Raw genomic sequence first — 24,847 nt, forward strand, 5'->3', positions numbered from 1 at the left:
TGATAAGCCTATCATATCACTTTAAGGCAAAAGAAAAAATCCTAACATAGGAAAGGATGGATTAGTGGTTTTACATGCACTTTTCACAATGGAAGGGCCAAGTAAATTGTCATTTGTGTTTTAAAATGTGGATATATAAGCATACACTTCCATTTTAGCATATCCATACGGCCTGGCATATACCTTATCTTCTTGTGGAAGTCAACACAATAAGCTTTACCATCTTTTCACAGGACTAAAGGATACGGGAGAGACAGCTTCGCTGCCCATTTTATACCTTTCTGTATTTGAGTTTAACTATAGGCATTTATTACTTTAATTTTGTTTTAGAAAATAAATTAGTAGATTATTTTAGATGGCATATTTTAATTTTGGACTATTCAAATATTATGGAACATTTCCACTTTCTTTATGGGTTTTGAATTAAAAACTTACTAATATTATCTAAAAGAATAATAACAATTTCTTAAAAAGTACAGAAAGTATCAGAAATTGATACAGATTTCCAAAATTTTCTGAGAATAAATGATTGTAGTCATTAATGGAAAATAATGGGATTAATAAATAATTTGAAAACTTCTGCCTTATAATTATATAATAATGCTTTTGAGAAGTTCTTTCAAGAATGAGTTCTGAATAGATCTCTTTAGCATGTTAGAGATTTAAAAAAAAATCCACACAATGACACAGAATGGACCTTTATGCCTACTGAGTAAATCAATTCTACTATTTCAGTACTTGATGCAAAGTACAATTCCACTTTTTAAGATGGTCATTCATATTTTACAGCTCTGACATTTTCTACTTCCTCAACATCTATATAAAAATACCTTTGGTCAGGAAAAACACGTTTAGATGACAAAATGTAGCTTGAAAGATATTATATCAGTTCTGATTTATATAACTTTCTGACCTAAAATTATTGCTGTTTTTGGGACTACACCAAATACATAGCTTGTTACTAAGCTCGAGCAGCCTTGGCATGAAAATGTTAGGGTCATACAAATTCACATTTTAAATATATTATTTTTTAATGAATTAAATGTAAATGGGAATCTTTGGTATTTATTACTCATTAGTTGATTCAATAAATATTTATCAAGCACCTATTATGTTCTATTAGAAGTGCTAAATGCCTGAATTCAAAAGTACATAAAAGTCCTTGCCCCTTTGATAAAATCGTAATCCACTTTCTTTTCGTTGCAGAAAGGACGAGGTCATGTACTCAAGTAACTTCTCTTGTTGTCTACCTCAACTCTTGAAAGTCAGGAACAAAAACTAACATTAAAATCAGAGTAAAGATGATAATTCTTCCCTGTCTCCTATATTCTTAAAATTAATTACATCATCTTAATATTCAGTTTAATATACAAGCTAAAATAAGAGTCTAGTTAGTTCATCTGAGCAGTTCTCTTTAAACTATATATTTACAAATAAGATAAGATAGCAAATGTTCCCAGAATGCAATTCTATCCTGATATTCATAAACAGAAGGCACTCACTGGAGGGCCAGATTGCTATCACTACTATTATTCACGTATAATCATTTACCAAAATCCCTTGGCAACTCTGGAGGAATTCTTGAAAAGTGACTTCTCCATGGTACATCACTTTAACATTAATGAAATACTATAAATGATTTTTAAATCTTGATTTCTTAGCTCCTTTCCACCTCTATTGCCCAATATTAAATCACAGCAATCTAAAGAAAAATAAAATTAAAAAACAGGGCCCAAGGAACAGACTCCATATAGGCAACAATTCTAGGTTTTAATTCTTGCTGTTTGTTGCCTCTGAAATACATGCAAAAGTCAGTTAATTTGCAATGCTTTTAATGTCAGTCAAAAGGATAGTATCAATTAAAACATGTCACAGACTTGTAAAATCAACAGCTGATTCAAGATGGCATGTAAAAAATGTGTAGCCTTTCATGGTGAAAAAGCCTAATCCCGGAGCAGCACCAGAGTCTGCATTTCTATGACATGACATTTGTTAGCATATTTAATACATCATGATCAGTAAGGATCCATGGTAGGAGACAGACTTAAGGTGAGAAGGTAATTAGGTGACATGCTTCTCCAGGATCCTACCAGCTTGAGCTTCTGTGACAGAAAAGAAATACTAGGTGTAGTTTGCCCTGCTGTTGTCAATGATTCTTATTCCACCTGAATTCTAACTGTGTGACTTTATTATCATGAGCTCCCTAAAATTTGCCAACTCCTTTCTCCAGCCACCTAGACCTAAAAGTCTGTATCTTCTTTTCAGGGTCTCATTTCTACACTGAATGGACCAATTGCCACGATGAAGAGAACGCCCTCACACTCCTAAACGAACATACACCCAGTTGATCTTGGCTCTGGCTACTGTAGTTTTGAATGTATCACTATTCTAAGTAGCTAAGACAACTGTTTACAGCTTAGCAGTTTTATGGAATACAATGTAATGAAGAGCATGACAACCACATTCCCTGTATAAAACATGTAGATGTTGAAAGAGAAGGTCTGTAACCACAAGCTTCACTGCGTTTTCCTGTCTCCTCTATTACAACCCACTGTGTCCGTTCACCCTGCCGTCACCACGTCTATCTATGTGGCTCCTGAAAGACCCACAGCTTCTCCTGTTTCGTCTTCTTTTGTTTCAGCCCCTTCACTTACGTTCTCATTCTCCATCTCCGTTTCAACCTTTTCTCCTGTCTCACCTGGAAAAGAAACCAAATGCGTTATTAAGAGATTCTCATTTAGCATGAACAATAAAGTGCCCCACAGCTGGTTTCCAACAGGGCAGCTCTCACACTTTAGGTCTAAACAGTAAGATTGTCTGGTGATGTCGAGAAAGGCAGTCATCCTGGTTCTCTCAGATCCTCCCAGGGGCCGATATCACTTACCACTTCCAAGTCTTGGCATTCTCTTATATAAAATCAGGACGCAGAACTACCCAAGAAATGACAGCAGAACATATTACAAATAGAAAGTTCCATTTATATCTAAATCAAAGGTGGTCTAAGGGTGCCCAGAAACCTGTCTTGTTTGGCCATTATGATGTTTAAAGAAGATAATCATTAAACATTTAAAGACTGCAAACATTTCAAAGTCTGAGCATGGGGGAGGGACAAATTAGGAGTTTGGAATTAACAGATACACATTATTATATATAAGACAGATAAACAACAAGGACCTACTGTATAGCACAGGGAACTATATTCAGTTCCTTGTAATTACATAGAATGGAAAAGAATCTGAAAAAAATATATATGTATATGTATAGCTGAATCGCTTTGCTGTACACCTGAAACTAACATTGTAAGTCAACTATACTTCAATAAAAATAAAATTTAAAAAAAAAAGAAAAAGAAAAAGGCACTCCTTTAAATTCTAAAGATGAGCTATATGGTAAACTATCAGGGAGAATCAACAAATAAAAATTTTAAAAATAAGAGTAAATAAATAAAAGTCTGGGCATTGTACATACAAATCTGTTTCCCTAAGAAGTCAGTTTGGGCAACATTGGCCCCTATGATTTTGGGTGGAGCTGAGAAGCAGCTGCCTCTTTCGAGAGGACTGTGCTCCTGTTCACCGAGGTCCCCGGGGCTCCCCAGGACGCTGCATGTTTCCCTCACTTCACTCCCTGTCATTGTCCTGGGCTCTCAAGATCTGAGTTTAACTGGTCTTACAAATACATGCTCTCACTTGCTTCCCCCTTGTTGTTCCCAGAGCACCTTCACACACCTTCATTACAGCACTAACCTCAAAAGACTGCGGTATTTTGTTTCAATTCTGTCTTCTTCTCACTAGATTGTGAACCCCCGAGAACAGGGACTACCCCTTACTCCTGCACTGAGCACCTAGCATATGATTAGGTACTTTAAAAAATGCTGCATTAATAAATGAGAGGATTAAGAGAAGGATGAGCGTGTCACTTTGATTATACTGCAGGATGAAGCTAAAGTTTACCAAAATGTAAATCCTGCTCCAGAAGAATTTTTTTTAGTATAACTCCAATAAAGAACAGTACAGATACCACTTGTATGCTGGTAAAACACATTTGAAAAACACCACATGCCAAGATATAGTAAATTCTCTCTAGTCTTCTCCTAAAGATAAAAGACTACAGGAAGACAGGAGCAGACTGACAGTAATTTTCTCAGCATAAGACTGGCGCTCTAAGAGCCATCGTATTTGTGTATTGTTCATTAAAAAGTCAGGTCCTCCACTGACCACCTTTACTTTGGATCCTCATACCACGCATGGGGCCTGATGGGGGTGAACTTGGAAAAATTCAGAAATATTAACACGCTTTCAATATTCCATTTTACTCATTGATGAAGCTCTAGGTTAAAAATTTGGACACAGACTATGCTTTAAAACTTTTTTGCTGGAAAGCCAAACGCCTATTTTTCAGGTATGGAAGGTTTTTTGTTTGGGTCAAATGAACTTCAACCACCTGAAACAGATACTTCAGTGACTGTGTGTGTGTGTGTGTGTGTGTGTGTGTGTCTCAGCCACCCTACCCCGAGAGATGACCTCTTAGGGAGCACATCTGAACAACCTGGATCCCGGACAGCATAACTTTTACCTTCGACATGTTGGTCTCCGTCGTCAGTGTGACTTCTCCTGATCCTTTCCACATTTGCCCCGGTATCTAGAGCTCCTGATGGATGGTCCAGACTTCCAGCTATTCTTTCAGGTTGGATCTGCTCCACATTTCCTGGACCTTCAGGGGTTTTGTGGAGTGAGTCACTCTCTCCAGCTGTTCCCACAAGCTGACTTCTGTCCAGGACTTCTGCTGTTTCATCCTCTCTGGGAATTGTCTCTAGACAGTCGTGGCTGCTTATCTTTCCCCAGCGTTCCCTGAAGTTGCTGCTCCTCCCCTGCTCCCTCAAGCTGACTTTCGTCCAAAACTTCCAGAGACGCCTCTTTGGGGATTGTTTCTACAAGCTGCGACTCTTTGTCTTCTCCCAAAGTTCCCTGAAGTTGCTGCTTTTCAGCTGTTTCCACAAGCAGACCTCCTTCTAACATTTCTGGGGATTCTGTCTCCTTGGGAACTGTTTCTGGGAGTTGGGACTGTTCATCCTTTCCCAGAGCTTCTTGAGATGGTGGCTCTCCAGCTGCTTCCAGAGGTGGAATTCCTCAGCTGTTTCTAGAAGCCCCACCTCTGTGGCAGTTGGTGGATTCTCAGTACCTTCCACTGCTCCGGGGGAGGCCCCCTCTCCCGCTGTCCTCAGAGGTTGACTCTTGGCTTCTGCTCCTACAGGGTCAGCCTCAGCACTTCCTTTAAAAGGCGGAGCCTCTGTCGCTGCTTCCACGTCCTTCTCCTCTTCTGCTTCTGCAATATCATCTTTGCCACCCAGCTGAGGTGGCCCAGACTCCTTCAGTCCCTCTGGGGGCTGAGTTCCTTCTGTGGACCCTGGTGTGTCTGCAGCATCCTCTGCCAGGGGCTGTTCTCCGAGGGGTTTAACACAATTCGCTGTAGACACGGCAGAAATCGTGTGCTCTTCCAGTGGAGGAAGGCTTTCCTTTTGTACCTTGCCATATAAAGTAGATTCTCTCCCCAGTGTACGTGGCTTTGGTTGGACAAAGCAGGACTCACTTTCTTCTGTGGTTGAAAAATACATGTTTGAAGTTACTTTTTCTCACTCATTTGAAAGGAAGAAAAATACAAATTAGTGTTTCGTTTTTATCCTGAGAAAGTATATTGTTCTCAAGAAGTAGATTTAAAAGTTCAAGGCAAGTGAGTACAGAGAGCCACACCTGACCCTAACTCACCCTAAGTTGAGTCTCTTTCAGTGTTTCAGCTCAAATACTTATCAAAACAAAACAAGACAAAAACCATGAAGGTCCTCCAAAGTCACAGGTTTTTTAAAATTAGGTTTATTTATTTTATATATTCTTTAATGAAGGTACAAGAGATTGAACCCAGGACCTCGTGCATGCTAAGCACGTGCTCTACCACTGAGCTATACCCTCCTTCCCAACAGTTTTCTTTCCCTGTTTGTTCCTTGAGCACCTTCTCATGGCTCCTGTCCCATATTCTAATTTAGTATGTTTTGTTTCCTCATGTTCTTTCCTCTGTCCCTCCCTCTCTCCTCCTTAGGCTGGGTAGATTTCACCGTGTGTGGTCCCTGGGCGGCTAGAGAGGTCTTACCTTCCCCTTCAAGCCGAGTGGCTCTCAGTGAGAGGAAAGGGCCCCATGACAGAGAAGCTCCATTAGGTAAAGACTGAGATGTCTGGGAGAGGAAGTGGCAGGGACAGGCCAGCCTGAGTTTCCTTTCTTCTGGGGGCCCCAGTGGGAAGGGAAATCAAGAGAGAGTTGGGAAACACGCATTTTAATTCTGGCTCCTCCTCCAACTGTGTGACCTTGGGAACTTAGCTTCCAACAATTATGTCTGTGAAATGGCAGCGAATCCGGCCCACCTATGTCAGTTGCAGGGGCACCATGTCACATTAAACAATGAATGCAGGAGTGCTCTGGACAGTTTAAGAAAGCAACATGGCCACATGTTTAGACTCTTTGAGCCAGTGATCTGACTTCTGGGAATTTATCCTAAAAGCATAAACATTAGGAAAATGCTTTGTGGGGAAAGTACAGTAGCCCAGTATTCTTTATAACAGCTAAATCTTGAAAACAGTGTAAAAGTCTAATAATTTGGGGAAAAGATCAATAGTCTGCTGGCTGGAATATTACTGTACCATGAAAAAAGATGATTATGAAGACCCTATGCTAAAATTTAAAAAAAGTATTATATATTTTATATCATATTATATCAAATAAATTATATTAATAGTTTATTATTATTATTTTTATAGTATTAATATAAAGATAAACATTAAATATTATATAGTTTAAAAATCAGCACTCACAGTTGGGTAAATCAAATAAAACAATGCATAAAAAGTATGTATTAGCACAGGGTCCGTTGTGCAATTAAGTTCCCAACAAGTTAGCTATCAGTTTTACATACAGCGTTGATTACAAGAGTGTTGATTATTGAAAGTGATGGAGGAAAAACAGAGGGGAAAATACCGGAAGAAAATTAAGCAACATGTTCAAATGGGCCTCTAGGTGATGTATTTCCTCTTCTACCTTTTTTTCCCCAAAGATAGTTTTTCTTCTTTTCTTGTTCTTTTTTCCCTAAGTTACCCTGATCCAATTATATATGCATATAGTTTAATGCTTCTCTAATGTAAGTTAAGATACACAACCAAGCCTCGGGTCTCCTCTCCCATTTCCCTTTCTCTAGGGTCAAATATTTCCATTCTTCTAGCTGTTTTGGAGACATATTTTTTCTATATCTCTGAGTGAAGTGCTACTTCATGATTTTTCAGTTTGGGCATTTTTAATTAACTACTGCTAAGGAAAATAAAGACTTAGCTCTTTTTTCCTCCACCTCCATCCCCCTTCACCCTCTCCCATCACACATTCACATCTCCTTTCAATTCAGCAATTGCATATTAGTAATGAAGTTTTAAAAAAAATTTTAGAGTTGTATCTTATATATATGCATCTATTTTTATATATACTTTTTATTGAAGTATAGTCACAATTTACAATATTGTGTCAATTAGTAATGATTTAAAATAGTAAATATGTTATTTGGGTTATATCAATATTCAGTTATATGTACATATAACACACATGTCTACTGTGAAGAGCTGAGCTGTGTAGGAAACTGGTACTTTGTAAACAATGTTTTGTTTTTCCCTGAGTTAGTAATTGTCATGGGTCTTCACTTCCTTAGTTTCTGTATTCTCATTCATTCAATACACTACCATTGTTGCTCTTTTTAATACATTTCTTCATATCAAATAGTCTCCCACCCTACTTCCAGGACTGGGTTTGAATCCCCCAGTGGAGAGGAATTAGAGCCTGAAGCTGTGGAAGCAGAGTTCAGGGAGGGTTTTATGAGACACAGGGCACAGCTGCAGGCCCCAGGGTCCACAGGACAGAACTGGGAGGAGGGCTATCCTTTACCTCCCACTCCAGCCTCATCATGTACCACGTCTTCAAATTAATAGCACACGAGGCAGCTTAACAAAAGTGATTTCTCAGGTCTGTAAAGAAATTCATATGACAAGATAATTCATTTAGATACCACAAAAAAGGATGTTTAGGTGATGGTTGCCTTAGGGAATTGACAAGGAAATGTATTATTACACTAATCATAGATATCTGCCAAATTATATTTTCTGGTAAAATAGTTATTACAGTGATCAGTACTGTCAGTTAAATGAGATGAATGATTTTCATCCAGCTGTGCCAGCTGTGGGTGTGTTCTAATGGCACCATTTTTCTAGAGCAGAAAGCTATGAGGGAAAAAATGTGCTGACGTTCCCAAACCATAGCCACTCAATTTTATATTTTGAAAAATACATTATACTAAAAAATATATATATATTATGCTATCAGTCTAAGTCAAGTTTTTTCCCCCAAAAAAGCTTTGTAAAAATGTATTTATCCACAAATGGTGTTTTAAGTGTCCAAGGGATCTGTCCACTTTTGCCATAACTAGAATGTTTATGCCCGTGATCACAGTATCAATTTTCATTCTGATATACTTCTGCTAATCTTGCTGGTATACCTGAAGTAGAAAAATGTCCTTAATATATAATATTTTAATACTGCAACCTGAAAATAGTGAACCAAGCTGGGAAATATGACAAAAGAATGTCACTGTCTATAAAATTTTTGTGGGGTAACCCCCCAAAAGCTAAAACATCTTTAAAATTAGAGAAAATGCTAAAAGTGTAGTGACTCACTCGTTTTGTAATTCATGTCAATTAACTGCACTCTGAGTGTCGAAATACATGTATTTTGGAGGTAATAGCATCTTATTGATCACTCAAAATTTTCTTTTCTCTTACACGATAAAGAGGGTGCTCTAAAAGGGAGGACAGAGATCTAATGACCTTGAAAATGACACCTCTAATGTAGTGGGTGTGAATCCTGGTTCCTCCACTCACTCGCCTTGTTAAGCCTCTTTGTGTCTCAGTTGCATCATCTGCAGAGTGGGGAGAGGACCAGAGCACTGCTGTGAGGATCACATGAGTTAGTACCTGGAAAGCACCAGCAAACGACTGGGACCCACTGAGTGTAATCAAGTTAGCCTTCGCGAGTGGGACACTCCACTTGACGGCCCTAAAGAGGAAGAGGCTGTGGTGGACACAAAGAAAAGGAAGAAAATTCCATTCATTCTATTACTGGTACTTTTCTCTGAGCCTATTCAGAGAAGAAGAACGATCAGAGTAAATAAGTGAAAAGGGTTGGGAAACAAACAGTTGTTTCAAACCATCTCTCAGAGAACACAACAATCAAGTCTACGGTGCCCACAAACTTCCTTCCTCCCTCCTCGGAATGCTTTTATCCCTAGCAGCTAAAGGAAGTACAAGATTTGGATCCATTTGGCCTCCTTCCTCTTCGGCTGGAGCAGGGCATTCCAGACTGTTCTGATGTTGAGTGTGAATCTTGATCCCACCACTTACTGAACTGTGCAATCTAGACAAGTTACCAACCTCCCTGGACCTCAGTGTCCTTATCTATAAAATGGGGATATTATCTTTGTGTTTCAGGCTGGTTAGGATAACTGATACTTCTGAGGCGCTGTGTGTAGTTACCCGACATGGTGGGTGCCGTGAGAAGGTGCTCAGTAAACAGGGACAGGGATGCAGAGCTGCGCTCTTCAGGTTTCTGGCTGCAGGGGGGTGTTCTGCTGAAGGGGCCGGGGAGGCGTGAACTCCAGCCTGTGCGCACCAGCAAGGCTGCGTGCATCAACGGTGGGGGTTTCTCTTCTAATTTCACAAAGGTCCTCTGTGGGCTGGCATGGCCCTGTCAACAAATTATAGCTAATTTAGCGACAGAAAGAAAGAACTGCAGCATTCAAGAGCTTGCATAAACAGTCCCCTAAACACCATAAAGTTGTCACTGTTGACCTATAAAATTCTGTTGTTACCAGTAAGTTTTAAATCCTGACTGTTGACAGATAATGGAGTCGTTGACAGATAATGGAGTCGTAGTCAGAGTGTCAGCCATGATTTGACCAGACTTGACTCGTATTAATAAACGTTACCACTAACATGGATGGACCTAGAGAGTATCATATTAAGTAAAGTAAGCCAGACAAAGATAAGTATCATATGATATTACTTATATGTGGAATCTAAAAAAAAATGTAAATTTTATTTACAAACCAGAAACAGACTCAAGAACACAGAAAACAAACTATGGTTACCAAAGGGCAAGGTGAGGGGAGGGATAAATTAGGAGTTTGGAATTAGCAGATACACATTACAACATATAAAATAGATAAACAACAAGGACCTACCGTATAGCACAGGCAACTATATTCAGTTTCTTCTAATTAGCTATAATGGAAAAGAATCTGAAGTATTTATATATGTATAACTGAATCTCTTTGCTATACACCTGAGACTAATATTGCGAATCAACTACACTTCAATAAATAATAAAATTTATAAAAAGGTCCACTGCTAGTTTTTATATAAATAAATACGTTTCATTTTGTGTGTTGGCTTTAATTTCATTGATTCATCAAGCATTATCAAGCACTGCTATTTGCCAGCTCTGGGCTGAGCACAAGGGTTACGGCAGTTCACAAGGAAGACCTGATCCTTGCCATCCTAGAGATTACTGTCCACGGGGAAATTCAATAGCAGCTACTTCCCTTACAAAGCCCCACTTGGTATCTGTGCGTGACCTCTGACCCAAGGATCTCCACACTGTCCACGTGGCTTCGTGACTCCCCAACATACCTCCTTGAGGGAGAAGGCGGCATTACACCATGTCTTCCAGTACTCTAACTTGAAAAGAAGTGAGATCTTTTGTCCACAAACAGGAGACATCCTATGCCTAATCTGTATTATTATGTAATAAATACTGTGGGCACATGCATTGCATTGCTGCCACATCTGAAAGTTGTTAAAGGATGTGTCTGTTTTCTGAACCTTACATTTTATCAAATCATACACGGCTCTGGGCCGAATCCTTTGGTGCTCATTATCTCTCTGGATTCTATTGTAAGTTGATCCATGCACAAATTTGTTGTGACAGCTGAACTAACAGAACCCTTGTTGCAAGCACCGTTGTGATGGGCACAAAAAGAAATTAAATACTGGGCAACATTACAGAAGGGATTAGAACCAGAGCTAACATACCTGACATTCACATTATGGTGGAAGCTTTTCTACTCAGTTCATTACCCTAATCAAAAATGAAAAGTTTCTACCCAGCAAGGAGAAAAACTTGAGGTCACTCTTTTCCTATTTCACGGCTGGGACATACCAGTCATCCCAAAGACCTCACTGGCTTGTCTGCTGGATTTTCTAGAGAAGCAACGAGAAAGGGGATCCTGGTATTTTCCCTTGCTGCCAACATTTCTAGGTTCGGGCAGCTTTTGAGCTTTGGGAACCAGGGATGTAGCATGAGTCAGCTCCAGGGCAAAAGTCCACTCACCTTCTTCTCATTTGCTATCTTTGCTTTCTCCTCAACTCCATTCCATCATTTATTTAGCCACAACAACAAATATTTGTGGGGCTAATCGTGGTGCTATTCAAGATGCTTTTGCCCTTTTCCCTCATCAAAGTATGCAAAAATTCTGTCCTCGTGTGCTGTGGCAAAATGCTAATCCCCAAGGGTGCTTTCTATCAGTCAATACACGTTCTTTTGTTGTTGTTGTTAGTGGAAGTACAGGGAATTGAATCCAGGACCTTGTGTATGCTAAGCATGCACCCTACCACTGAGCTATACCCTCCCCCTTATCTGTCAATAGATTTAAAAAGGCACTCATTCCGAGGAGAAGTGAACTTAAGCGATATCCCATGTACCTGAAGTATGAAACCATTAGTCAAAAAAATCCTACAGAGGGCAAATAAAAATCAGACAAGCCACTTTCCATTTTTTAGTAGATCTACCTGAATTTACACATCTAAAATTAGTTTTGACATCACAAGGAAACTCAATAAAGTTTGAAGGTATATCTCATTTTGAACGTTAACTATAGTAAAACAAGAACCTGTAGGTGGGAAGATACTCTGGAACACTTGATGAGCACACATGGAGACAGGGGCTTCTGCCTGGGGAGAGGCTGACATTTAAGAGCTATAGAGCCAGTCATCAAGCCATGGCAAATAGTCACCTCCTTCGGATATGACTTTCCAATTCCATTTTCTTTGGTTCCTATTAGACTTCTATGATATAAACTCTTTTTTTTAAAGAAGCTATTGCATAAAACATCACTTTTGGAATTATCCACAGTATCTGCTACTTAAAAAGACAAGTTTCATTGATTGATGGCCATGATTGGCACATGTGGGCCCAACATTTGGACAGGAATCCAGTCTACAAAACCAAAGACATCTCAATGAACCAGGAAGAAGACAGAGAAAGTGAAGATTATGTCTCTGACATGTACAAACAGTGACACTTCCCCAGCCTAAGCAGGCAGCGCCCACAATGTTTCACTAGGAATAAAACAACATTTACTGAGGCGCTGTGCCTGGAGCTTTATAGGGATTGTCTCATTCAATCTTCCCAGTAACTCCACGAGGTAAATCCATTATTGTCCCCATTATGCAGCTGAGGAGACATGGCACAGGAAGGCCAAGGCCCTTTACCTAGGAGGGGCGCATAGGTGAGAGCAGCAGAGCTCAGATTTGAGCCCAAGGAAGTGAGATTGTACCCTGAAGACTTAGGTGCTTTAGGGCAAACTGTGGTCCCAGAACCTCCACCATCAGTATCACTTGGGAGTTTTTGGGGGGTTTTGTTTTAGTGCTGACTCACGGGCCCCTACCCTAGATCCACTGAACCAAAAATCGGTATTTTTAATGAGCTCCCCAGATGGCTAGGTTACCCGTGGCAGCATTCTGGGATTATCGGGGAAAGGCATAAAGGAATCAGGAGAAACTAAAATGGACGACAAGCACCTGGAACTGATGGGCGCGAGTGTTCCTTATTCTCCACAGGCGGTGCTGCCCACCTTGGAACACGGGGCGTGGTCTCTGTCCTGGGGCTGGCCCGCCACGGGCAGCAGCACAAGCGATGAGGGGAGTATATTGCTTCAGCAATGAGGCAAGGGCCAGAGCTGGTCTCAGGCAGCTCCATACCGGGGAGCAAGATTTTCTCAAGATTTTCTGCATTTCACAGAACTGATGGGGTTTGCTAAGCCTCTACCTTGGCTCGGTCAGGACAAAGAGATCTTCAAATTTCTCATCTGAAGTGGAGGTTAATACTTGCTGCCCTTGCACTCTAAGAGTTGTGGGCAGGGGGCTATGTCGATGCTCACATAGGGGCTGTTCTCCCGGCTTAGCCGCTGGGTCTGTGCCTGACTCTGTCAGGATACAAAGTTGCCTACAGCCAAGAGCAGGTGTCTGTGCTAGAAAAGGGATATTCCCATCAGCAGTTAGCAAATCTGTGGCTGGGACGGAATACTTAAATTTTGCAACAGAGCAGCTGTAGTCACATAAGATATTTGGACCTCAAGCCTGGGTGGTTAGTGCAGCCTGAGAGCCCCCACTTCTAGAAAGACCGATGGGCAAACCAAGGAGGATTGTGACCCCAGGTCTTTCGCTGACTGCTGTTACTCCTCTCTCAGGTTAGGGGACCACCTGCAATTCAGATGACTTTGCTTCCATGGTTAGTACTGCTCACATAAAGGGAAGCGGGGGATTTTTTTCCCCAGAATGAAAAGCCACTTGTAATAAAGCAGAAGTCTTCCTCCCACAGGCCTATGCACACTGAGGCCAGCACGGGGCTTCTGGCACAGACACTTGAAAATTGAGTTGAACGAACCCCTCTTCTTCATAAAGCAGAGCATACAAAGAGCATTCTTTCATTATAGGAGAAGCATGTTTGGCCACGGATGATGGAAATGATTAAACTGGAAGATATCAATAAGATTAGAGAATAAAACAAACATGTACTCTCAACCTCGTCAAGCTTCAGAGTCTGCAGGAAGAGGATTAGAGAAGTTGAGGAAGCAGTGACAAGTCACGTTCAGAACATGTACCCTTCGAACATCGTGGTGGTGAGAAGGGTACTTTGCCTCGGTGGTCTTCCTCCCTCAAACCCGCAACCCCAGTTCCATCATCAGAAAAACATCAGACAAGTGTCAATTGAGGGACAGTCTACAAAATATCTGACCAGTACTCCTCAAAATTGTCAAGGTCATCAAAAAGCCTAAGAAACTGTCACAGTCAAGAGGAGTCTAAGGAGACATGACCATGGCTGCTAAATATAATGTGCTCGATGGGATCCTGGAACAGAAATAGGACATTAGAGAAAGACTAGGGAAATCTAAACAAAGTACAGACCTTGGTTAATAATAATGTATCTAACTTGGTTCATTACTTGTGACCAGTGTACCCTACTAATGTAAGATGTTAATGACAAGGGAAAGTGGGTGTGGAGTATATGGGAACTTTCTGTACTATCTTAATTCTCCTGTAAATTTAAAACTATTATTAAGTCTATTTTTTAAAAATTATAGTAGGACAAGTACAAGAGCAAGTAACCTAGCAAAATAAGCTCTAGACACCTTAGAAAAACTGGTTCATAAACTTCAGCCATTCACATAACCACTTTTGATTTTTGAATATTTCTGTACCACTTGTGCTATTACCGACAGTATTTTTTGTCACTTTCCTTTAACAAATTTACTAAAAAGAAAAAAACAAGCAGGAAGTCAACAAATTCAGAGATCTAGAACTTGATTTTGAGGAAAAAACTCAAAATTTGATCTTGGAAAAGCAATAAAGAGAAATTAAGATTTACTACAATTGATATTAATGACAGATGATTTTTATTGAGGATTTATTTACTGGACAAGATTCTAGGCCAGAGGTCAGCAAGTTTTTTCTGTAAAGGGACAGATAATAAATATTTCAGCTTTGCCAGGCAATAGGGCCACTATTGCAATTACTCAACTCTGGCATCTGTCGTTGTAGTGAGAAAGCAGCCCTAGACAATGTGGAAGTGAACAGGCACATCTGTGTTCCAATAAAACTTTATTTACAAAAACAGGTAGTGGGCTGGATTTGGCCAGCAGGCCTGTTTGCCGACCCCTGTTGTAGGTAATATTTAGGCTATACTTCAGCTACACTATATGTATTAACTCATTTATTCCTCAGAACAACTCTCCGAAATAAGAGCTATTGTTAATCTTATTTTACAGTGACGTCACTGAGGCCTAAAGAGGCTGAGTGGCTTAAAGTCACACAACTAACAAATGACCCTGAACCAGGATTTGAACCCAGACAATGTACCTCCAGATCCACATTTTAAATCAGAACTCTATACTGTCTCTCAGCATGTTGAAATTCTCTCTCATGTGTGCCCTCACTCACTCTCTCTCTCTCTCTCTCTCTCTCTCACACACACACACACACACATACACTAATTCAAGGTATACAGGTAATTATAGCCTTTCATAATCATCTAGTCTGTAGAAGTGACCCCAGGGCAAACAAAGGAAATTAGCCAAAAAGAAATATGTGGTTCCTATCAGTCCTAGGAAAATGGAAAAGGGTAAGAAGATGTAGGGGGAAAAAGTTCCTTATCATTTCCAACAACCGTGAGAAAGAGAGAAGCAATGAGCGTGCTTTGGGGAGAACAATTCAACGATGCCTGGCTGAAGGCAGATGTTACTTCTCAGTAAGAGTACTAAGATTAAAGGCAACAGAGCAGATGGAATGTCTAGACCTGGGCTTCTGACCTCACTCGTATCACAGAATCCACGGAATACGGTGTTTGTGCAGCACGTGGGGAAGACTGGAGGAAGCTGCACCAGAGGGCTCAGGCCGTCCAGACCCTGCTCGGCCTGCCCTAGAGGCTGGGGAGGATGCTGGCACCCTGGACCCCATTCTCACTGGCTGGGAGGCTCTGACACACACAACACAAACATATTTCTGTCACCCAGAACAGACTAGAGCAGCATTAGCAGGGCAAGGCTGAGCAGACAGATGAGTCAGGGCAGTCTGCAAAGTGCGCAATGTTCTCCTCCCGCAGGGACCCTTCAGGACTAGGGTTTTGTTTTTTTTTAAATTGAGGTATATAGTCAGTTTACAATGCTGTGTCAATTTCTGGTGTACAGCACAATTCTTCAGTCATACATGAATATACATATATTCATTTTCATATTCTTTTTCGCTGTGAGCTACTACAAGATATTGAATATAGTTTCCTGTGCTATACAGTATAAACTTGCTTATTTATTTTATATATACCCATCAGTATCTGCAAATCTTGAACTATTAGTTTATCCCTTTCTACTCCCTCCCCCTTGGCAACCACAAGTTTGTATTCTATGCCTGTGAGTGTGTTTTTGTTTTATATATAAGTTCATTTGTCTTTCTTTTTTTCAATTCCACATGAGTGATACCGTATGGTATTTTTTTTTTCTCTTTCTGGCTTACTTCACTTAGAATGACACTTTCCAGGGACATCTATGTTGCTGCTGCAAATGGCATTATTTTATCATTTTTTATGGCTGAGTAGTATCCCATTGTATAAATATAACCACATCTTCTTTATCCAGTCATCTGTAGATGGACATTTAGGTTGCTTCCATGTCTTGGCTATTGTAAATAGTGCTGCTATGAACATTAGGGTGCAGGCGTCTTTTTGAATTAGGGTTCCCTCTGGATATATGCCCAGGAGTGGGATTGCTGAGTCATATGGTAAGTCTATTTTTAGTCTTCTGAGGAATCTCCATACTGTTTTCCACAATGGCTCCACCAAACTACATTCCCACCAGCAGTGTAGGAGGGTTCCCTTTTCTCCACACCCTCTCCAGCATTTGTCATTTATGGCCTTTTGAATGATGGCCATTCTGACTGGTGTGAGGTGATACCTCATTGTAGGACTAGATTTTAAAGAAAAACTGCTTGCTGAAGAGAGCAGGAAGGGCCCTTTCACTGAGTATAAAGACAAAAACACTACAGGCTGGAAGAAGTCCTCAAGGGAGTGTTCTGGTGAAGGGAGCAGGCAATTAACTGATGGACCAAAAATTCCTGGATTGGATGGCACATCCTTATGACTACAGGGAAAGGAAGCAGAGGGCCAGGGCCTTTCTTTTAGTGGAGAGGAGGGAGCTCAGTCACTGACCCTCAGCAGGGGAGGACCTGGGGGAGCGGTATCCCAAACAGCCACAAAGAAGCCGCCAAGGCTGAGTACTTTCTAGATATGCACACTCACTTGGAGAGCTATATTCTGATATTTTGCTTTAAAAAAACAGAATCATTACCTGTACTACTAACACACCAGGATTCGAAGTCTGGCCAAGTTTGATGTTTTTTTAAAATCAGTTTTGGTGAGCCTTTCAGTAACCCTCACAAGTATTAGGTTTTTATTTTAAGTTTGATGTTGTTAAACATCAACCCAGAAGTGAAATGGTATGCGTGAGCTGGAACGTGTGGCAACCTCACAGAAGCATGATTTCACAGAACACAATAAAGCTCTGTTTTGCCGTGTTGATCTTTTCCTGCATGACTAGGAGAGTCTTCACAACCCAACACTGTCTTCTCAAGCCCATCTTGGCCAGTGTTACCTTCCAGTCTCTGTTATTCCATGGGTCCCGCTTCCCACACCCCCTCTGCTTTTCTAAGTAGTCCTCTCTTCCCCCTGACTCCCCATCTCTGTCAGTCCGATCATTCCCCCAACCACCCGTTCAACAGATACAGACTGTATTTCTCCTGTGTGGAGGCCACGTGATGGGTTCTGGCAGAATCAGGATGAGACCCAGATGGAAATGGGGTCTGTGAACAGAGCAGGAGCTTCGGAGGTACACACATTGCACTTAAGCCCCAGCTCCGTCACCAAGCTGTAGTTTTCTAGCTGCATTTAATGAAACTAATGTCTGCTTTATAAGGCTCTTATGGGGATTAAATGAGATTATGAACTAATGTACCTAGAACCAAGTGGGTGCCCCTACCTTGTCCCCTGGTTTCTGCTCCATGTCCATTTTTTAATGTGGCTGTACTAATGTCAAAAGACTTTAATTTTAGAAAAAGATATATTGTGTTGTTAATGAGAGTGAAAATTGCTACAACCATCATGGAAGGAATTTAGGCAGTCATCTATTAAAATTATAAATGTGCGTACCCTTGGACCTAGTAACGCCTTTCTGGTAAATGGTCCTACAAGTCATGCTTGCAGCATTCAAAATGATATATGTGTAAAGGAATTCACTGCAGCCTCATTTGCAATGGAAAAGACTGGAAACAAATCAGGTGTCCTTCAATAGGGACCTGGTTAAATAAATCACACAATGGATTCTTAAGCAAGGATAAAGAGGAAAAAAGAAGCTCTCTATATTATAGAGAGATTATACAAAGAGCTCCATATTTTTAGGTGAAAAAACAAGGTGAAGAATAATGGGTATAATACACTATAGTTTATGAATAAAGATGGGAGAGCAAAATACTATTTATAATGTATAAAGGAAAAAACCCTAATAAAAGTACCCACGGCTGGGACTGAAACTAAGCAGATGATGGAGCTGGAATGGGAGGTGTACTTTTCACTGCATGCATTTTCCAAATAATTTGCAATTTTTGGAACCAGGTATACAGGAACCAGGTTCGATTTTTGGAACCAGCTTATATTCCATTATAATTAGCTAGGTGTAATAATCAGAGCTACCACAAAGACTTACTGAGCATTCTCTGTGTGCCAAACTCTACAAGGGACACATAGACACACAAGACTCAGTCCAGAGAATTCTAGCACTTGAAATAAAAAAAAAAATCCCATTTATATAATATCTGTTTGCAAGAAAAGCGTATAAACTTCATTTTAATGTTAATGATGCTTGTTCTTCAGTTACAAAGGAGGAGTGTTTGTCTACTTAGGACAAATGTTACTGTGTGAAAACATTGGTGGAAGACTGTAGGTGTTTCCACAGTATAAAGAACAATTCACGTAACTGTGAAATTCAAGCCTCATCCTGTTACCTAGGCAGTGTGGACTCCAAGCAGCTAGTGAGAGTTCAGATAAGAACAAACACATGATTACAGCTGTCAGAAGAAATGTACACATTAACCTAGCAATGCATTAATCAATAATCACCATCTGTTTACTTTGTCCATGTTGGGGCTTAAGCTATAAAAATCTCAGGAAGAAGTCTGCCAGAAACGGATGGCATTTATATCAGGAAAGAGTGGAGAAGTGATCACACCTATAAGCCGGGGGCTGGTAGCACAGGAGGACGGTTAGGATGCCAAAGGTTGGGAAACATTGGGATCCATTAATGTCTGTGAAATCAACAAAATCTTTATGGTCAGGTTCATCAGCTCCTCAGAGCACTGAAAAGAATACAAATTGTGCTAATATGTAGAACTTGCTCCCACAGACATAAGAAATTCCAAACTCAAACTGTCTAATTGTCCTTTTAAGAAGAAAAGCCTCTTTCCTCACACATTTCAGGGCGTTCAGTAAAAATCAATGTATGACTACCATGTACCAGGCCCTGTTATGCACTTTTGAGTAGCACTGGATAATTATTCACACCAGAGGCCAGTCCCCACTCTGTCCCCATCCCCTCCCTCCACATCTCTTTCCCCAGTGGGTCATCTTTGGAGGTGATGGAAAGCAGCTCAGTGGGATTCAGTGTCTGATGGGTCAGAGCAAACGTCTCTGTGATCAACAGAATGGACTATTCCTACTGGCTCCCTAACCAGTAGCAGCTATCTGATTCAATGGAGCCCAGAAAACAAGCACTTCTATATCTTAGTGTTACAGGATTTTAGAGCTGTAAGAGATCTCAGGGGCAACCTAGTCCAGCCAATTATTTTATGAGTCTTTTGCTTGGAGGCTAATACTGCATCATGTATAACAGTTCTTAAACCAGTTACAGAATATTGTTAGGCGGAACTGCCCAAACACAAATCCAGTCTATAGGCTAGCTGATGTATTTTAGCTGCAACTGATGGAGTTCTAAGGTTGATATTGCGAATTTAAAAGAATCTCTTATGATAGGAAGATTTGTATCTCCACAGGAAGGCACTGGAAACTTCTCCACATCTATGTACCTGATGGAAATATCTTTAAGGTTAAATGTTTTCCAAATATTCCTAGTTTAAACTTGGAAGCAAATATAAACTTCATATTTTTCTGACTCTTATTTAAGGATAAATAAATATTTATTTTAATATTGATCAGATTTATATTAGTAAAATATATGCATGTATTACATGTTATAATATTTATTTGATGTTTTATTTAGGTGTTATAATAAACTATATTATAATATTAAATTACATTTGTTAAATTATAAGTACTTTATCATCCTTTATTTTATTTCTTTTGTTGTTTACATAGTGAATGACCACACACCTTATGGGGATCCAGAGTGGTTTGAGGCAAAAACAGATTTCAACCCAGTTATCAAAAACTGGTTTAAGGAGGAAAAGAACAGATAAGAGGTCAAGTTCTAGAATGAGAGTACCTGAGTTCAAAGCCCAGTTTTGACTCTTAAGGAATCCTGAAACCTTGGGCAAATTATTTACTCTTCTCTGTAAAGTGGGGTAATCACAATACTTAGTCAAAGCATTGTTATGAAGATTAAATGAAGTAATTTATTCAACAATCATGTGCCAAACATTGTTAAGCACTGGGGGTACAGTGAGTAAATGCCTGTATGGAACATTCAATAAACTTGGACTATTTGTATCCGAAAGCATATACATACAGGCTTAGGGTTGTACATAGGGTGTAAAGAAATTCTGAGCTACAGAAACAGGAGTGAATTATTTATGGGGCCTCCAAGACCACGGAGTTGAAATGCTGATGAACATACAGTAGTATCCAATTACAAGAGAGTACTATCTAATTGAGGATCAGAAGCAAAGTACACCTGTTGATTGATTTAATATGTGTGTTGAGCAATTTATGCAGCATATTAATTAATTTTCTATGCACTAAAACTGGTTGTCAGGCAGTTTAACATTTTTTTGAGAATAACATCCGTGAAAACTTAGAACAGCAATGAAAGCGTGAATAAAAAATGAAAGGGCATGACTCATGTGGATGGTTATTTATATTGGTGATAGAATGTTATTTAAAACAAGGTCATTCATTACTTTCTGCGAGGATTAAAAACTTCCTTCTACCCACTGGATACTTTTGCTCCTCCCCAAGAGTAACATTCCCTGCAGCCAGAGTTTTTCATCAGTTAAAAAACCTACAATGATGATTTAGTGCTCTGCTTTTTAAACCACGATGCTACTCCTCGGACATCTGGGAGCATAGCAGGGGCTAATCGAAACCAAAATAATATGGTATATCTTTCTGAAGCACCAGTTTTCCATACTGAAACCAACAAGGATTTATCACGGAACAGAATGCAAAACCCACGTGATTTCATAAAATAAAATATAAAACATCAAAGATATTGCTCCTTGCAGTGGCCTCCTGAAAGCAGGTTTGGGGGACAGAGGCTTTTGTCTCTTGAGGAAAAAGGTCAGCAAGCTTTGAACATTTGGAATGGATTTTTCCATCTTTGTACCTTGTTGTCAGTGACCAGGGGTTTGGAATCACCTTTATGTATGGCTTTACATATTTGGCTCAGTTCCAAACTTTTTATTGCTTTCTGTTATCTATGAAGTTATAAATAAATATCATACACTACAAAAGTGACTGCGACACAACCTGGTTTTGACTAGACAGTGCCTGAACTTTGAAACCCCATTCCTGAGAATCCTGTGCTCCTTACTACAAAATCAGAGAGGAAGACCTTTCTGTGTTGCTGAAATAACACAAGGTGCTAAAAGACTTGTGAAAATGAATTAACCAGAGTATAAAATTTCCCAAAAAGTTAGTCTTGATGAAGACGGTAAATTAACTTGAAAGAATTTTCTTAAACTTCAGAGCTTTGTCCAAAACACCAGCCATTCGAAATTTAAGAAGTGAGTCGGCTCTAAAACCCAGTCATTCTCTAGTTCAATAATCTGCCTTCATTCTTTTCACAGCACTTCTCACTGTCAGAAACTTACTATAATCATTTGTTTAACTTTTGTTTGTCTTTTTGTTTTGTCTTTCCTACTCTCAAATCCAAAAGTAGCGTCACTTGTATTTTCACTATTTACCCAAGAGCCTGGCTATTATATAGCAAAAGCTCAAAATAATGTGTTTAGTTTCTGTTTAAGATTCAGTAAAGACCACTTTTTATCACATGCATATTTTTCAAGAACTGCTTAAGCCAAGGATAGACAATGTGAATCTAACCTCTTCAAAAGCACAGGAACCTATTAGATGGGAGTGAATGCCCATCCGCATAGTAATCTGAAATTTCTTACGTTTAAGAGATTAACAGCACCTGTCGCAAGGACAGGACATTCCGCATTTGCTAAAGAGAACGCTGCAGCTCCGCGTCAGAGATTTTAGGCCAACTCCCCGCGCTCACCTGGGCAGCAGGGTCCCCGCACCGCCGGGCTCGCGAGTGGGGCAGGAGCGCACGGGGACCGCCGCGCCCTAGGGCACAGCTGCGCTGCTTCAGATTCCGGAGGGAGTCGCGCTCCCTTAGGGTTCCATTCGCATCCTGAGGGAGGAGCCGCCCCCTTCCGGGCGGAGGAGGGGCACGAGCCGCACCTGTCGGACCCCCGGGAGCCACCCACGCCAGCCCGAGGCCCGGGACGGGGGTTGAGGGGAGCCGGGTTCTCTACTCACCGCTGTGGAGCCTGTTGCTGTCGCTGGCTTTGTTGAGGGAGCTGCTGGAGCAGCCCATCGCGGGCAGGAGGGCGCCTGGCGAGAGAGTGCGGCCACTTGTCCCAGCCCCTCGCGGGCGTCAGTCCCCGAGTCCGGATCCGCGCAAACCGCTCCGGCAACAGAAGTTCTTTCAACTCCGCGCGGCAGGCTCCCGCGGCCGCAGCGCGCAAGCGCAAAGCGCAGCGCACGGTGAGGATGCGCAACTGGAGCGCAAAGGGAGCAGCACGCAGGCGGAAGGACCCAGGGAGGGGACAGCGAGGACGCAGAAGGGGACAAGGAAGGAGCCAGGTCGGGAGAAGGTGGAGGGAGTGTTAAAGGCAGAGGGGGAAAGGCCTCTGAAGCCGGGATAGGGATGATGTCAGGGAGAGAGGGCGAAGAGCTGGGAGGGCTCATGTGAACCATCACTAAATAGCTGGGGAGGGGAGGAGGTAACTGTAGCCAGTGGCTATTCATTAGTAGACTAGATTTGCGATGACAGCCTTCTTACATAACTGCAGTCTGTTGCCACAAGGAAGTTTAACGTTGATATACTGTTAAATCCACTCTCTATTCAAATTTGGTCAGTTGTCCAATCCAGAAACACGCATTGGGTTTAGTTGTGCTTCTGCCTTTAGTGACCTTGACTTTTTTTTTTTTTAGAGAACAGATCATCTACTTTCTAGAACGTTTCTCAGTTGGAGTTTGTCTGATGTTTCCTCATGATTGTATTCAGGCGATGCAGTTTTGGCTGGAATACTCAGATGTTTTGTTGTCTGTGGATTCATATTAAGGGGCATATGATGTCAATTTGGCCTCCTATTGGTGATGTTAACTTTGACCAGTTAAGGTAGTGTCCGCCAGGTTTCTCCACTGAAAAGTTACTATTTTACCTTAGTAATTTATGAGAAGAGACTTTAAGTATCCTGTATCTCATTAAATTTTTATCTGTTACTTTTAGCATACAGTAATTTCTTGCTTGGATCAATTACTAAGTACTATGATGGTTATCAAATGGTGGTTTTTCTAATTTCCTAATTTCTACATTATTCTATCTATGTTTATTACTGGCATTCTATTGTAAGGGAGCACTCCCCCCCCCCCATTTATTATTCATTTATTTATAGCAACAAATACTCAGGAGTTCTTACATTATTCATTGGGTTCCGTCATCATGTGTTAGTTTGCCAGGGCTGCCATAACAAAGTACCAGACTGGGTGACTTCGACAACAGAAATCTATTTCCTCAGTTCTGAGGCTGGAAGTCTGAGATCAAGGTATGAGCAGGGCTGGTTTCTTCTGAAGGCCTTTCTCCTTGACTGGTAGATGGCAGTGTTCTCCGTGTACCTTCACATGGTCTTCTTTCCATGTGTCTCTGTGTCCTAATCTTCTTATAAGGACACCAGTCATATTGAATTGACATCATTTTACCTTAATTACCTCTTTAAAGGCCCTATCTCCAAAAACAGCCTCATATGGGCTTTAACATATGAATCTGGAGGGGACACGATTTGGCTCATAACATCATCATTATTTTGATGCTCAAATTGCCTGAAGTTTGTCATATTTCCCTATATGGGTCATGGGGTACACAACTGTGGTGTGTACCATAACTTACCATAAGTTTAGAGGTCTTTCCTGCCCTCCCTTGATTCCCTCCTTCCCTTCCCTTCCCCCTCCTGATCCCTTCTTTCTTTTCTCTCTTTCTCCATCTTCCTCTCCCTCTCCCTTCTGCAATGGGAGCCTGACAAAGCCTTGGCCATACAGCAGTCGGTTCACAAATCCCTTCAAGAAAAAGGAGCCTGGGTATCTTTGAGGAAGTACACGTCAGAACATTTCAAGTATATACTATTCTTCTTCTTACCTTCTATCTGGGGTAACTGTGCCCCAAGGAGAGAGAAATATGTTGAAAATGGCTAATGATTTGGCTGGATTCCAAGTCAAGAACTTGGAAGGAGCAAGATTACAGAATTGGTGCCAGGAAATTTAGGGGAGAGTAATGTGGATGGACCTTTCAGAATAGGCCTAGACTCGGGAAATATTTGTCTTATATAAAAGCTGTCAAAAGACCGTGTATTCGTCAGATTGGGCTGCCATAACAAAATACCATAAATTGAGTGGCTTAAACAACAGATAATTACTTCTCACATATCTGGATCTTGGG

At 40.8% G+C, this 24,847-nt stretch overlaps 1 protein-coding gene across 1 annotated transcript; it reads right to left on the bottom strand.

Moving 5' to 3' along the window:
* Positions 1-559: 559 nt before the first annotated feature.
* On the bottom strand, positions 560-23,284 carry ERICH5 (glutamate rich 5). The gene is given in 6 exon segments (XM_014565406.2): positions 560-2,574; positions 2,577-2,698; positions 4,573-4,810; positions 4,812-5,117; positions 5,120-5,592; positions 22,669-23,284. Coding segments are annotated over 6 exon segments (1,230 nt in total). The 5' UTR covers positions 22,727-23,284; the 3' UTR covers positions 560-2,541.
* Between the last annotated feature and the right edge of the window lie 1,563 nt (positions 23,285-24,847).

Source organism: Camelus ferus, chromosome 25 (genome assembly GCF_009834535.1).
Source record: "Camelus ferus isolate YT-003-E chromosome 25, BCGSAC_Cfer_1.0, whole genome shotgun sequence".
Taxonomy (NCBI): Eukaryota; Metazoa; Chordata; class Mammalia; order Artiodactyla; family Camelidae; genus Camelus; species Camelus ferus.